The sequence below is a fragment of the Thunnus thynnus genome, chromosome 7, assembly GCF_963924715.1.
Source record: "Thunnus thynnus chromosome 7, fThuThy2.1, whole genome shotgun sequence".
In the NCBI taxonomy this organism is placed as follows: Eukaryota; Metazoa; Chordata; class Actinopteri; order Scombriformes; family Scombridae; genus Thunnus; species Thunnus thynnus.
Window position 1 is genome coordinate 9,940,450 of NC_089523.1, and position 16,165 is coordinate 9,956,614.

General features: G+C 38.4%; 2 protein-coding genes across 2 annotated transcripts; both read left to right on the top strand.

The window, feature by feature from the left end:
- Positions 1–1,995: 1,995 nt before the first annotated feature.
- ly6d (lymphocyte antigen 6 family member D) lies at positions 1,996–3,281 on the top strand. Its single transcript, XM_067595764.1, has 3 exons — positions 1,996–2,147; positions 2,465–2,569; positions 2,718–3,281. The coding sequence occupies exons 1-3, from the start codon at positions 2,099–2,101 to the stop codon at positions 2,795–2,797; spliced, it is 234 nt and encodes a 77-aa protein (XP_067451865.1). The 5' UTR covers positions 1,996–2,098; the 3' UTR covers positions 2,798–3,281.
- A 4,478-nt stretch (positions 3,282–7,759) lies between these two features.
- Positions 7,760–14,523, top strand: LOC137185820 (uncharacterized). The gene is made up of 9 exons (XM_067594219.1): positions 7,760–8,259; positions 9,752–9,931; positions 10,314–10,360; positions 11,329–11,369; positions 11,718–11,801; positions 12,090–12,184; positions 12,307–12,369; positions 13,126–13,249; positions 13,935–14,523. Exons 1-9 carry the CDS (start codon positions 8,236–8,238, stop codon positions 14,378–14,380), a joined length of 1,104 nt encoding a protein of 367 aa, XP_067450320.1. The 5' UTR covers positions 7,760–8,235; the 3' UTR covers positions 14,381–14,523.
- The last annotated feature ends 1,642 nt before the right edge of the window (positions 14,524–16,165 follow it).

The window sequence follows — 16,165 nt, forward strand, 5'->3', positions numbered from 1 at the left end:
ATGGGAGATTTTGGACTGATGTGTTAGACAGTGCCCAACACCTCTCTAAGACACTTTATGTTGGTTTTTCCTTTAATTTGTCACCTGTCTATACATGTAGCCTATAACACATTTCAGTGAGTTATGTCATTGTTTTCTTTTTTTTAGAAGGATGAATGCAGTAATTAAAACACATTTCAGTGAGTAGTGTATGTTATAATTTTTCATACTTGATATGTAAACTTTGACACTAAATCTGACTGGATATTATTAGATTTTGAGTTTTGTAAATAAATATAGTAAGTACAGTATTTAAATGATGTCATGATATATAGATGAAAAAAAAAACTACATTTCTATAGTTGCATATATATAGTTGTGACACTATCCGGTGTACCTTATGATGTATTTTTTATCAAACCTATAAATGTTATTTATTTGCATTGTTGATGATAATTTTAACAGCCTTTAGGATTATTTGGTATTTTATGTTTTGAAACTACATTTTCACTTTCTCACTATATATATGTGTATATATATATATATATTACTTTTACAACAACTCTGTTAGATTTTTTTCACTGGTAAACAAGTTGGTTATATTAAACAGGTAATTAATTGATTTATAAATGAAATTACATTACTTCATCATAATAATAATGCTGGTAAAAAGCTGATAAGTTTTATATTTAATATACAAAATAAAAAGGATAAAAAAATAAGATAAAATAAACATCTGTTTAAAGTCTTTCCCCAACTTCACATTTAGTTATAAGACAGAACAGAACAGAATTTAAACTAATAGAGTTCGGTATAGTTCCTCTCCTGTCTTATTGTTGATTGTGTAGTTTGTTACCTAACAAAAATACCAACAAATTTGTACACTCACTGTGCTTTATATATATAATCTTTATATACAGTCTATGGTTGGACCACTTTGGCCCAGACTGAAATATCTCAACAACCATTGGATGGATTGCCATGAAATTTCATACACACATCAATGGACCCTGGAGGAAGAATCCTACAGATTTTGGTAATCCCCTGACCTTTTCTCTAGCACTACAAGCAGATCAAGGTTTTCACTTATGCAGTGAAATATCTATATCTATTCGATAGTTTAGGACAAAATTTTGTAAAGAAATTCATTGTTCCCAGAGGATGAATCCTACTGATTTTGGTGATCTCATGACTTGTCTTCAAGTGCCACCATGTGGTTGACATTTGTGGCTTGGAGTGAGTGTTTAAACAACTATTGGATGGATTTCCATGTAATTTGGTGCGGACAGATTATGTTACTCTCAGGATTAATTGTAGATCCAGATGTTTAAGTGTAATCATCAGGTCAAAATTTTAATGTGTCCAATACCTCGTTTTATTTGCAAAGCTAATGACTTTCCCATCAGCCTCAGCTGTACTTTGTGTTTGGTGCTCACACTAACTATAAGATGGTGAAAATAGTAAACATTACCTGCAAAACATGTGATCATTGTCATTGTGAGCATGGTAGCATGCTGATGTTAGCATTAAGCTCAAAACAACACTGTGCAAAAGTAAGCCACAACCTCACAGAGCTGCTAACTTGGCCATGGACTCTTATTCTTGTTTGTTTTTGATGTTTTTCACCACAATTAGGCAAGTTTTGATAAGTTGCAATCGAGCTGTACCAGAAGGGCAATGTTTCTACTACTTCTTTTTAAATTGAACAAGATGGAAAAAGCACAGCTTCTCTTAAATTACACTAAAATAGGCCACTGCCATAATACAATATACTGCAGTGGCTAACAAAATGAAGTACTGTTATGGGAAGGATGTTGCCTCACTGGCCTTGATCACTTCAGCTGAACCAAAGTATGGAGAAATCCAGATTAACCTGCTGAAATCTATGAAGTGGTCTGACGTGAAACTGCAACACAAGACCTTGCTCATTGACAAAAGAATGAAGCAGATGAAATCACTCTTTGTTTCCTTAAGTTTCTTCTTTTCTTTTGAGACAATAGAATTGAAAGTACTGGAATATCTTACACAAGGAAGTGCGTGATTCAGTTCTAGTTTGGTATGTGCTGTGCCAGTATAAAAGTGCCGGAGCAGGAGGTTTGTCCACATACCATCCAACAACATGAAGGTCCTGCTTCTCGCACTGCTGCTGCTGCTGTGTAGCACTCAAGGTGAGTAATCCTTGGTTTATATTGAGATTTTGCATTATTTTTTACTAAAGCAAACGTCAAAATGAGATGAAATATACTTTCATAAGTCTCTTTAACTATAATGAAACTATTTAATTTGATCATTGACACATTACACCTGTGGACGGACATTGTTTGTTTTACAAGAGGAGGGAAAACCTGTCATTGATAATTCCTACAGTACTACTGACCAAATTTAAAACAAAATGATGATGTTATGACTTCATAATATTTCTAAGTAATAAGTTCAACAAATGATAGACAAAAACTCAATTTTGATGGATTTGTTTTCTCGTCAGTGTTCACACTCAGATGCTACACCTGTGAAGGTGAGAACGACGACATCTGCAAGAATGTGTCAGAATGTCCCTCATCAGCCCAGTACTGCAAGACCACTGACATCGGTATGTAGGACTTCATGCTTTCACTTTGTTTTGTTTCATGTCTGTGTTTAAATATGTGTGTTTATCTCTATGTCCCTCTTTTATTACATATTGCAGTGACACTGGAATGGTTTAGTCATTGCATATTGTTGTATTCGTGTTTTAACAGATAACAAACTTTCTCGAACTTGTGAGGATTTTTGTGCTGAAGACCTTTTCACAACCTGCTGCCAAGGAGACCTGTGCTAGACCTGAGGCATCACTCAGCGATTGCTTTCACTTTCTGATGGATCAAAGTTAATTACATAATTACATAAATCTGAATGTGATGGAAGATGATTTGCTAGTTTAAAATGCTTTAATGTGACAGTTCTGTCCTTGATTCCTTTTGCTTTTATTTAAAGACTTTCAATGAAATCTGCAAATTCTGCCTCATTCATTATCTCACAGCCTTCTCAAACTGCACAACGCACTGGTAGTCACAGCTATGTTTTTTTTTTTTTTTTATGAAACAGCACTAGAAGCAGTGCAACCACATATACTAGCTAGCACACATGCACACAAACGCACACTTAATCCCTTCCTGATGTCACTTAGTGGGTCACTGCAACAGCCTACTGCTATGTGGGTCGCTGTCTGTCACTGCTGCAATGTAAAGTTAGACTGCCTTTAGGGATGCATCTGTTTCAAACTCATCAAGCAAAAAAGAATAAATCTTTTAATTGATATCATTCATTTGTTTCAGTTGTTTTTTGTTACAGGTGAGGTGAGAAAAAAGATTTAAAAAGTTCTCAAATTTTAGAGCATATCCATATTGTTTTACACAATCGATGTGCCATCCCAATGGCTAACCCAACTGTGGTAACTGTGCTCAAATTGAGGTCTATTCTGATAACCAGAGACTTTAAAGGTACCCCACCACTAGTGCTGCTACACTTTTGATCGGTGGATCCTTGTTTTGTTTTGATCAATACATGTTCCTGCTGACAGTTTCACTGATCAACAGTTGTTGTCAGTAATGCAACAAGAAACAAAGAAGACTGCTGGCCAAGGTAAACACTGATACAATCAATGCAGGATTCAAAATATTCAAAAAATCTGATTGGCAAAAGGTTTTATGCAGAAGAAAATGCATTCAGTGTGGTTGTAAGGCCTAAAGGATGAACACAATACATTTTTAGGGAGAAACACTCTACAGGGTAACTTTAAACTGGACCAGCAGCCATCAAGAGCTAAATTAAACCAGTTAATAAATGACTATAGGCCAGTTATCTTAGCCATCATGCCCATGTGGGCCCTATTGTACATTGGTTATGGATTATGGAGTGGTTAATTAGTGATGGACTAGCATTTAAAACTTAAGTGGGGTAAGAATTTGTGTATCAGCCCTAGTGTGTCAACCCATGTGGGTCTAAGGGGTCAGGATGGATTATAAGTGAGAACTAGGTGACCGGTCATCCTCAGACCTGTTAATAATTGGGAGAAAAAAAGCGTAAATGCAAGTTCAACCCACATCTTAAAAGGTCTTCCACTTTGGCCCATAAAGGGCCCAGTTGACTTAATGATGAAGGGACGTTTGATCCTGTTTCACCACACAGCCGCACCAATGGTTTCTCTTCAGTAGAGACAATAAAACACCTGTGGCTGACGTGAGTACCTGGCGTGACAGCATTCTCTCACTCTACCATGTTTTCAGAGGAAGACTGGCTATGTCACACCCTGTTACTGTCAGGACCTGGATGTCTGCCCAGAAACAAAACACCAACAACAAACAACAAAGCACATCTTCTTCAGAGGCTGACTGCTCAACTTAGAGCTAAGAATAGTATGCAATTAAATATCAACTTCAATCTACTGCATGAATATGCTGAGTAATTTGGCCATTTTAAAGAGACTCTTAAACTAAGCCAAGTGGTCTGAAGTCAGTGGAAAAGTGATTATTTGGTTAATTCATTTATTTGTAGAACTCATGTTCCATTTAAAACCATTGACATGTTTCTTGTTGCTCGGATGACACAAAGGCATTCACACCAGGTCACTGACATAAACATAAGAATATATCAAGAATGACCTGAGTTGAATGAAAAGGATGGATTCAAAATACTTTTCAACGCCACACATCATTCCACTTATTATATGCATATCATATTGTCTGTCATGTCAGCAGGAAAATATAGGTCATAAGTGTTAATCTCTCCAGCTGTTTCATTTCTACATTAGAGCAGATCAGACACCAGAGGCAGATGATTGGTGGATTAATAACTAGCTGGAGCGCAACCTTTACACCTCATGTGTGATGTGGTTAATACTGTATGCGAAACAGGTAAGAAACAGATAAGATAAACGGAAAAACTTTCCATCGTTTAGAAATGTAATTTTGATCTCTGAAGAGGCTGTAGTTGCACGTAGCAAGAGAGAAAAAAAAGTATTTACACATCTATGCTGCCCACACAGGAAAGAGCTGTGGCTGAGAGTGTGAGAATAGCCTGCCCCACGCTCAGGGCTTATTTGTTTAACGTCTAAATGACAATTGCATGCCTGAGGGCATTGTTGTTGTACTGTAAATGAAGCCTCAAACATATTTTTGGAAGTGCATTTTTCACATATTATAAAAGCTCTTTCTTTGATTGTTGTCACTCCTCGGACAACAGAACCATGTTGGAAGTTTTTTTTGAATTTTTAAAATGACTTGTCCTGGTAATAAGGGGATGTACAGTATAAAATGGATATATGTTAATGTTAAGTTGCATGATGTTATTATTTTGAATAGTGAATCTGACAGAATGACCATTAAAATGTACGTATCGAAGCAAAAATAATAAATCCATAAATGTTTATGGAATGGAAATACTCAAGTACCTCAAGATCATACTTAAAGGACAGGTTCATAGTCTTTCAACTCTGGCCGAAAACGAAAGTCAGGTTCGTGAGACACTGACACACTGAGACATGTTTTTCTTGCTGTAATCATCCTCATGTTCATACTGGACATTAAGAGTTCCCTTCATGATACACTTTCAATGCAAATGAAAATCCAAGGGTCTCCTTCATGAAAAAATGTATTTAAAAGTTTATTTTAAGATAATATGAAGCTCCAGCTGTCCAAATTTGTCCAATCAAGTCAATATCTTTCAAAGTTACTGTCTTTTTAGTGCCAAATTCCCTCTTTTTGTTACAATCCTTCCACTACAGCTGAACAGGAAGACGCTTTCCATCGAGATACGAAGAGGGAATTTTTTACTAAAAAGAGTGTAAATGTGGAAAATTTCCTCTTTATTTGACTCAGACAGCTGAAGCTTCACATTATCTTTAGATAAAATTTTAAATACTTTTTTTCTCAAAACAAACACAGTGGATTTTGGCCCCCATCACTTACAATGTAAGTACATTTGGAGGGGATTTTATAATGATCAATATGAACTGGAGGAATGATTACAGCGAGTAAAACCTTTTTCAATGTTCATTTGGGCACCTGACTGTTGTTTTAAGACAGACTTGAAAAATTGTGAACCCTTCCTTTATGTATGATTTTGAGGAACTTGAGTATTTCCATTTTATGCAACTTTCTTCTTCCACATGTCAAGAAAATCCACTACAGTTATTTTCCAGATATAGACACTGGTTACTTTTTAGTTTAACCCTCCTATTGTGTTTTCAAGTTCAGATGTGTGAAACATACTTTTCATTTTTATCTGATCAAAACAAGGCTTCATTACATCCTGTACAATGGCCTACTGAATACAATAAAACACATTTTGATATATATATACATATATTTAAATGCCTATTTAAAAAAGTTGCATCTGTTTTGCTATGGGTTGTTTATGCAGACAAATGCATAGTAAATGTTGCCAAACCATCATGAATAACAAAAATTACAACAAAACAAAAATGATAGTAATAAAATCCTATAAAATAGTATGCTATAAAATTATGTTTCATTCCAAGAAAGCGTATTGACTTGAATTCAATTGTAGAGAAGCATGCGGCAAACACGATACCACGCACACCCCCCCCCACTCTCTCTTTCACTCACACCCCCCCCCCCTCCCACACACACACACACACTCACACACACTCACACACACTCACATACACACAGACACACAGGTACAGACACAGATACACATCTCCTGTTCCCCAGCTGTATAGCAGTATATAGACTGGGGATTTCTCATGCTTTATTTCTCAAATCTCACTGCACACCTGGCACAGTGTGCACATGCACACATGCACACACACACACACACACACACACACACATCATGATGACACTTGTGTGTTTGACCAAGATAAAATGTTGTTTTTGGAAATTGACTTGACAACATTACACAACAGATGTAACAGCAATTGCTCATTTTAATGTATAAGAAAATATAAACAAGTTATTTTGGGAATAATTTTGTTCATCAGGTCATCTCATGGACTTATTTGCCTGTTCTGTTCATCATAAGCAATAAAATAGACATTGTTTGTTAAATGTGGTCCAAGGTACATAAAATATCAAAGTAAGTATATACATGTAGATATATTATGGTTATGGATGAATAATAAGTCACTCAGCAGATAAAACTTTTCACTGGATGATAATTAATGTTTTTTTCAGTGCTTGTTGATGAATTCAAACACGAGTCAAATTTGACTCATTTCAGTTTTAAACACTGAAGGTGTAAACCATTTTCACAACACAATAGGAGAGTTAAGATGAATTCTCAGCGATTAAATTAATTGTTCACAACCTTTTTGGCATGTGACTTCTGAAAAAAGTGTTGGGGCCTCTTCAGATGGTTTCATTTAAATAAATGGCTGATGAGGTAAAATTATCCAATATTTCACAAAAAGATTGTCCAAAAGTCCAAAAAATTAGTTTTTGTGGCAGAACCTAGTTCTTTTTTTCTGCCATCCTACCCCATTAATCATCTCACAACCACCCACATATGCTGCGATCCCTTGGAGGGAACAAATAGATTAAACTACTAGTTGGTAAAGTAGTTAAAACGGTACAGTGAATAATATATCAAATATTTCAAACTAGTTTCACCAGCCACAGCAGTTAAACCCTGCTTCTGCATTAATGCAATAGTATTAACAATTTAATGATGTCATATATAATAATATATCACTCACAGGGGACAGTTTTTGATAATTTTTACTTTTGATATATTTTTAAAAAATATTTGTGCCAATAATATTTCTGTACTGTACTGAACATGTATTTGTCGCAGTGTATGACATTATACATACATATATATATTTTAATATGTCAAATAAATACTTTTACTTCACAGGATTTCCAATGCAGGACAATTTATTTTTACTTAAGTAAAGTACAGTATCGTAATACTTCTTTCACCTCTGAGTGAAGGTGAAAAGGAGCATGGCTGCTGGTCAAAGCTTCCCTGCAGAAAAAAAAAAAAAAAAAAGGTTCAAAACAAACACTCAGTCTGTTGCTCCACCAATGGTGGGCTTGTTGTCAAGAGTGAGCTCTTCTTTGGCTGGTAGAGTAATGGTGGTCCATCTATTGGATTAGTGGAGGGATTTCACTGTGGTATTAATCTGAGAAGACAGCAGGCAACCCGGGCTGGGCTCACACTGAGCTGTTGTTTCTCTGTCGCTGGCTGTCACTCAGCTTGCTGTTCTCACTTCCATCAGACGCGCCAGTGTGAACTGGATACCTCTCGTCCAACATGAACCTTTTCTGCTTTTCACTGGTAAGAGACACACTTTGCTTCCTGCATTTATACCTTTAAGTTGTGTGTGAGTAGCTGAAGGAGAAACTAAGGAAAACTTGTGATGCAAATGTGAGCTTGGCTCCGAGGAAGACTGTATTGAATAAATGTAAAACATAACATGCTGTATTAACCATGAAGTGTTGTTATCAAAGTGTGTTAGCCTCTAAATAGGCTACACATGATGCTAAAGAGACGACTGTAACTCTAGTGTGACAACTGTCTGACAACAGATCAATAACTGTTTGAACAACAGAGATATTCTTCTGATATGAAGCTGCACTTTTTGCACAATCTATTTCAAAATTGTCTCAAAACTTTAAATACTTCCCTAACTCATCTTATTTATGGGGATTTACCTACAGTACATGAGAAATGTATGAAACAGTAGTATATGTGTACTATTAATTCTGTAAACTATATATTTACTTGATTTGTTGATGGAAGTGATGCTACAGGAGAAAGCAGAGAGATAGTATTGATCAGCAAGGTGACATGTGCAATGACAAGCACACGCAAACACACACACACACACACACACATATGGCCTCTCAGATGCTACTGCAGCTGTTGTGCTACACGTGGGGCTCAAAGGCGTGTATACAGAAACTTGCCTTTGGACAGATGTTGACCAATCATCAGGATTATTAACTTTAAAACATCTTCCTGCAGTAAACAGAGGCTTGAGAAGCGATTGCACTGATTGTCTCCTCTGCTGCTGTTATTCCACATCACGTGTGTGATGATTTCAAACATAACTCATTTTAAATACATGTAATTCGGTACGGGATATTAACTGGCATGACGGATAAAACACACAAGAGCAAACAAGTGAGATAAACATAAACTCACTCAAAAAATACAATACATACACTGCATATTTTAATCATTTGGACACATTATAAGAGTTCAAACCAGAAAAAGCCTGATCTTATAGAATTAAAATCACTCTTATCGACATTAAAGATAGGCCTCATCCTGTCCAGCACACAGATAAGACGTCATCATGAGAGAAATTGGTTATATGTTCCTAGAAGGAATCCAAGCAAGCCAAACAAATATTAATCCACACTGAAATCTGTTCTGAGGAAATTCAGTCCTTCCCTATATCCGTGGTTGACAAGCAAATTTAAAAGAGCTTTGGAGCAGCATCAGCAGCACATCCCTACTGTCATATCAAATTCTCATAACTCTAATTTTGATGCTTTGTGTCTGTTTACTGTGAAATGAAGAATTATGTGCACTGTTATGTCTTTGTGCCCCTGAAGACTGTATTTTTACTTAATTCTGTAAATGCAGGAGCGTGAGGTTTCATCGTGCAGCATGTGAAACCTTTAAAACCTGCTTGATTTCTGCACACTATGCTCTTCATCTTAATCTTAATCACGCAGAATAGATTAAATCCATTCATAAATCATGCCTGCTGCCAAATGTCAACTGTCTGACAGCTGTGTGTCTGTCCACATGGTATCAGGAGGGGTCTATGGACAGCCTGTATGAAGCGGTGCAGAACTCCAGCGACGGCCCACCACAGCCCGTTCCTAGCCGCTCCTCCAGCCGCTCATGCAGCCGTTCCTGCAGCCGCTCCTGCAGCCCGGCCGTCCTGCTGGATGACAATACAAAGTGGCGAGGCTCTGGAAGATCCATTTCTATGGTGAGAAGAACAATCGATACTCTCGAGCATGTCCACAAACATTCATGTAGTACAGACTGTGAGTGGTGGAGCCCTGTGAACAAACACGACCAGATTGAGTGGGGTCACTTCTCGTAGGAATTGGGACCAGATTGTACCTTTAAGATAAAGCTGATTATGAAATCATAATGATGAGCAGAGCCAGTTGACAGCTGCTATTCTGATTATTTTTTAGACAAGCTTGTCATGAAAATTAAATGTTACATGTCATGACACTGAATCTCTACATGAGTCTGCTAAAGAACACAACAATGTATAAAATCAGTTCAGATATGACAGAAAATCAGACATTCAGTACAGATACACACTAACATCTGGCTGAAAATGCTTTCTTTTCCTTCAGGAAATGGCTCCGATGCCGGGGACAAACTCTAACAAAAAGAAAAGAAGGTGAGCTCATCAGAGATAGACACAAACATGCACACACGGTGTTAGCTGCACCAAATGACAATGGGTTTATCTCTCAGGTATTTTTGTTTCTTGTTCCCATATTAATCATGTTCATCAGACAGTGAAATAGTATTAAAAACATCATAATCCTGACAGGCAGTCAAGCTTGTGTCGACTGTATTTAGCCCTCTTTCTATTTCTTTAGTTGCATGCGCATGTGAACCGCAGCAAAACAGTGAAAGGGCTTTCCCCATAGTGTAATAATATGGCTTGAAAGGCTCCCTGTTTATTTTCACTGGGGGTTAATGCTGTAAATCCTTCCTGTAGCAGAGCAGACCGGCTCAGCAGTACTGCCCTCCTCATCCTTACCTCAGCTCATCTATCTGCTTAATACAATGCTTTTTAAGAAGAGGGATTGACATCCCATTAGAAACAATTGCAAAAAAGCTATATATATATATATATATGTGTTACTCAGTGTGAGTGGTAGTGAATGTTTTTGTGTTTTTTTAGAAGAAGAAAGGCCCTGCAGACTGTTGGGCCAGCAGAAGGCAGATTATAGCTTTGGGCTAGTTGGACTAAGAGGATTCAAGGCCCCCCTACTTAGAGTCCCCAGCCTCCTCAACACCTTTTCTCCCCTGGCTTTACTTTAAAAGAAACATGACTCTGTGGTCACATTGTGGTGTTTGAGTCCACAGAAAGACTAGATTGTGCTTAAACAGAGTACACAACTGATGTAATATGTAATATAAATCTACTTTCCTACGATTCAATTTTAGTTTTTACCTTCATGATCTGTGATTTATGTGCTTTATGGTCGTATATTTATGTCTTAATCATGTTTTGTTGTTATGTTGTGTGTTCAGTGACTAAAAATCAACCATATCAATGTGGTTGTTGTAGTGTGTGTTGTACTTATTAATGGCAAATTCATAATATTTCTGTCTCTCTGTTCATTTGACTTTCAGAACACATGTATCTAAATCTGCGTCAGAAAATGAAGCGTTGGGTGAGTACTAACATATTTTTGTGTGTTTTTTATTGTATATCTTTTTAATTCAAAGAGATTTTATTGAAGTGATAAAGTCATTATGTTCATTATTGTCTGAGTGTATTTGCTGTATCTCACGCATTATCATGAACCCTCAGGAAGACTGCAGCGAAATAATTGACCTTTTGAAAGCTGCTAAGAATATATCATTGTCTATTAGATTAAAAGCTACAATTACTTACTCGGCTTCCTGTCCGTGACGCAGATAACACTTTCATTCAGCGTGATGTGCAGCCATGGCCTCCGTTCACCCCGACTTTTCAGATAAAATCCTCAACATTTCTGATTTGTCTCCCTCCACGGCAGATAACCCTGGCTGTAATACTGCAGTCTGGCAGCCTGCCAAGAGCCGAGAAGATTTAGTCCACATCACCAACAATCACAATGAAGGTAAATAGGAAATAAATAGGCTAAGCTCATCTATATGCCAACGTTCATTTGGACTCTCAGCATGACGTCTGAAGACTTTACTCACCACCAATTCACCACCAAAACTGCACCCCAAACTATTTAGTAATGTTACACAGGCCTGCGATAACAACACAAAGCAGTGACAGGCCTTTAAGTTGGAGAAAAAATGTATTAATTAGATTTTTAAGGCAGTGACACAGAGCAGTCACACAACTCAACTGATAACTAACATGACGAAACATATAATTATACTTTGCACCCTTTTAGAGCTGAAAAGGACTAAACACAGAACAGAAATCAAAGGAGGAAAAGGAGCTCATCATTCTGGCACTAAGAAAAAGGAGAAACTGCCTCCAAACCAGGTGAGGATGCTCTTATAAATCCTGCTGTCTTCTCAGCTTCTTCCACTTATTACAAATCTCCTTCAATGGCTATTTTCATATATGTGAACCAAGTGGCACAGCTTGTTATGTTTGGTTTACAGGCTGGTAATTATGAGGGATGGAAGCCAAACCCGGATTGGTCAAACAGCAACCACAAAGACCAGGTGAGTGGCAGAGCATGAACCTGTCTTTCTATGATGTGAGTTAGAACACCTTCCTTTAAACTCTGCACTGCTAAATTACATTTTTGTCCTAAAAACTCACAGATCGATGCATCTGTGTCGATCTGACGTTTAAGCAGCATTAAAATGAAACTGTTGCTGTCAGTTTAGGAGTTTCAAGCCGCCACCTGCTTGTGACAACCAGAGAGCCTCTGGTGGCCTAAATGGCACAATCATTTAACGCAAATGCTGATTGAGTTTTAATACAGTGCAGATGGTCCAAAGAGTGGTACTGCTCTCTCTGTAATCTCTGGGCCACATGGCAGAGAGACATGTGAAAACAAGAGGAGGACTGAGTGTGTGTGTGTGTGTGTGTGTGTGTGTGTGTGTGTGTGTGTGTGTGTGTGTGTTTGAGGTAGGGAGGGTTTACAGGCCTTGTGCCAGGTCACCCAGTGCCCATGCTGACTAATGCCCATCATAGTGAGAAGCAAACAAAGCAGAGCCTGCCAGTAGTGGATCAGCAGCAGTCACAATGTGTCTGTGCTGCTAAATCGTCCAGAGTAACTGTCTGACCCAAATGGGATTTGGACAATGTTACCGGACCTTTTTACTAATAACCACCAAAAAATCGTGCTGAGTCATGTGAGTGCGTCATAATGGGTCAATGACTGTTATTTTTTCTTGTGAGTACCAGAGGAGTTGTCATATTTAGGACTTAAAGTACATACATATAGATTGTCTCTCTGTGCATCATTTCAGAGCGTCCATTGCAACGGAGTGGCGACAGAGTCTAAACCTGCCGTCAAAAGAAATCAAAAGACTGGAAAGAAACTGGGCACAAAGAGCAGGAAGGAGGGGTCAAAGAAAACTCACAACTCAACAGGTGAAACAGCTTTAAACAACAACAAGAAGTTTACTGCCTCCTATTCCTTCCCCATAAACTGTCCTTTTTGACCTTTTTCGTGACTCTAAAAGCAAGCTATGACCAAGTTTTCATAGAAATGTAGCAACTCCATTTCATGAATTACACTTCTGCTTTTAAGTAGGTGTTGTGACATCCTGACTGTAGATGTCTACAATGTCTCCATAAGAGCCAAACAAAACAAGTAAACAAACGCCTCCTCAAACATTTAACTACACATAGGGGTTACCAAGGCAAAGAAGCCACCACAAGAACTGATTGGTCTGTTTCGCTACTTCACTACACTCTTTTTCTGGTGCTGCTTTGAGGTTTGAAATAGTCTCCATCATCTAGTAGAGCCTATTCCAGTGAAAAGCGTGTCTTCACTGTCTTTGTTACTACTCTGTCGTAAGAGAAATGTGTAAAGAGACTAAACAGGATTACTTTGCGTGCATGCAAGTAGTTTTGCGGTGGTGTTACAACAGTTAGCGTGGACAGCATATGCAGAACTATGAATCACTCTCCACTGCAGTGATGAACCGCTTTGAAGCACCTCAACACAGTGCAAAAGTCTATTTCCGGTTCAAAAGAGGAGACCATCAACACCACCAGTCCCTTTCAAATGTCACTTTTCATTTACTTTCTTCCATTCTGTCTTCTGTCTCAGTGCACTCCCCACCAGGAGCTATGAGCCCACCCGTGGGACCTCACTACCTGGATTTACCATACAGGTCAGACAGGAGGCCCTATCTGGGCAAGTCCTCCACCCTCCCCGCTCAGGAGAACACCACCCCAGGCCGCTGCACTGACATGGTCAGCCTCCCTGGTGGAGCGACACCCATGCACACGCACCACCAGCGCTGGAGCAACCCAGGTGAGAGCAGTCCCGCCTGGGGGACCATCCAGCACACCTGCCGCAGGCCACTCACAGAGTACCGTGTGTACTCCCACGACTTCGCCACGCCCCATGGGAAGGAGTGGGAGGGAAGACAGCAGGAGGCAACAGCCCAGGATGACAACTTGAAACAGGACTGTAAACCCCAGATTCCCCCAAAGGTGCCGCGGTCTGTCACTGATGTGGATCTGTCAGAACCAAATGTGAGTTTCTGCTGATGGATATATGTTTTTGAAACCATTAGCCCAGGAAGGAGATCTGGGCATGTTCTGAGACATAGTTTTAGCTATTCTGATGCATAGGTCTTAATGAATCATGCACATTTCAGTGCAACTGCAGTATTGGCTTCTATGCAGCTCTAATGAAGTGCTCTGCTTAAGGCCTTTTTTATTTCTTTGTTTGTGTGGGGCTCTTAGGGTTACAATATCAAACGGCTGTGATATTATATGACCCTCTTCAATGCCACGGATATTTTGGCAGGTCCATCACACACATGATGTGCAGCCAAGCATTCTGAATACTCTCCTACATCAGTTGCTGTTTGATACAATGAGGTGGTCCCTCAGTGCTAATACCACACAATAGTGCAGATTAACCTTAAAGGTCAATGCTTTCGCGTGCACTTGACATCTCTCAAAGCATATAAGACCCTTGCTGATACCCAGTGAGCACGTGCAGCATGCGCCCTGTGTGACACAAAGCAGTTGTCGTAGCTTAACATGACTTTGGAGGAAATTGTCCACGATGAGACGGATGATCCGGAATAAAGATTACAAGATCCCTATGGATCTAAAGTGTCGCTAGTTCTTAGAGATAAAAAGTAATTTCATCGGACATGACGCCTCGTTCTGCATCTTTAATGGTCTGAAACTTTAAACTGAAAACTGAAAACTGTTAGCTGTTAGCTGTTAGCTAAATAATACAAGCAGCAAATTCAGAACACAATGCCAAACAATTAGTTATAAAAGGTATTACAATTGAGCAGGTGTCTTTTTTCAAATGTTAAATATCTCATTTTGGAATAAAACTCTTCAGATGAACAATGGCCTCTCCAAGTGAGTCAGGAGCCTCAGAAGTAATAATCTGGATTGACAGGAGTTTACGGCTGATTGCAAGCAGTGGGATTAGTCAATGGTTTTGTCTGTAGAATTCCCTTTTCTACTGACCGATTGAAACCCCCTTGCAATGTAAACACTGGGGCAAATCCCCATATGGCAACATCAGAGCGATGTTAGGATCCTATCATGTGAGGATCCTGCGTGAGTTACTTCCTCACACTCCCAGATTAACTGTCTGGTTTTTGTGAGAAGGTGACCAGTGGTTATTTTCTGATTCTCTAGAGCAGACACAATCATGTCTTTTATGGTTAAGTGTCTCTCGTACAGACCTTAAAGTACAGACATAGAGTGAAATGTATGAACTTACATACTGAGAACAGAGTTTAACCGGAAAGCATTTCAACACAACAAAGTTACCACTTCTCCGCTATTCCTGTCATACGTCAGTACTTCCTTAAAAGCTTCACCCTGCATTAAGAAAGAAAGGCATAAGATAAAATACTTCCAGCATCATTTACCAAAAGCAAGTTCCTCATTGCTATTTAAAGGAAATTTTGAGGAATATTGAATTTAGGATTGTCTTACACTTACACTTTTACATTATTTCTCTCTATTTTCACCATTAAATAAAAGCTTATAAGTTTATGGACAAATACAATAATTATATTGTCAGTTTGTTCATGTGGATGCAAGTCTACTGACAAAATATGACACAGACTACTAGTGGTTACTTGATTGACTAATACTCCTGTTCGTGTCATTACAGCCCAACTTTAAGCAGATCAACCAAAGCAATACAACTCAATAGCCACTATGACATAAGTTCATCATAAATATCACATATCTTATAAATAACAAACACCACAATGTAAAACTGAATTGTTGCTCTTCCAGGAAGTGATGTTGTTGATGAGCGGGCCACAAAGTGCACACTCAAGCACTTGT

What these genes read in the sequence shown, in the direction of transcription:
- ly6d (XM_067595764.1), top strand. Translation starts at nt 2,099, where the DNA reads ATGAAGGTCCTGCTTCTCGCACTGCTGCTGCTGCTGTGTAGCACTCAA. An exon ending in GCTGCTGTGTAGCACTCAAG is followed by an intron (nt 2,148 to 2,464) that starts GTGAGTAATCCT and finishes TTTTCTCGTCAG; the next exon opens with TGTTCACACTCAGATGCTAC. An exon ending in CTGCAAGACCACTGACATCG is followed by an intron (nt 2,570 to 2,717) that starts GTATGTAGGACT and finishes GTGTTTTAACAG; the next exon opens with ATAACAAACTTTCTCGAACT.
- LOC137185820 (XM_067594219.1), top strand. Translation starts at nt 8,236, where the DNA reads ATGAACCTTTTCTGCTTTTCACTG. An exon ending in CACCAACAATCACAATGAAG is followed by an intron (nt 11,802 to 12,089) that starts GTAAATAGGAAA and finishes GCACCCTTTTAG; the next exon opens with AGCTGAAAAGGACTAAACAC. An exon ending in ACAGCAACCACAAAGACCAG is followed by an intron (nt 12,370 to 13,125) that starts GTGAGTGGCAGA and finishes GCATCATTTCAG; the next exon opens with AGCGTCCATTGCAACGGAGT.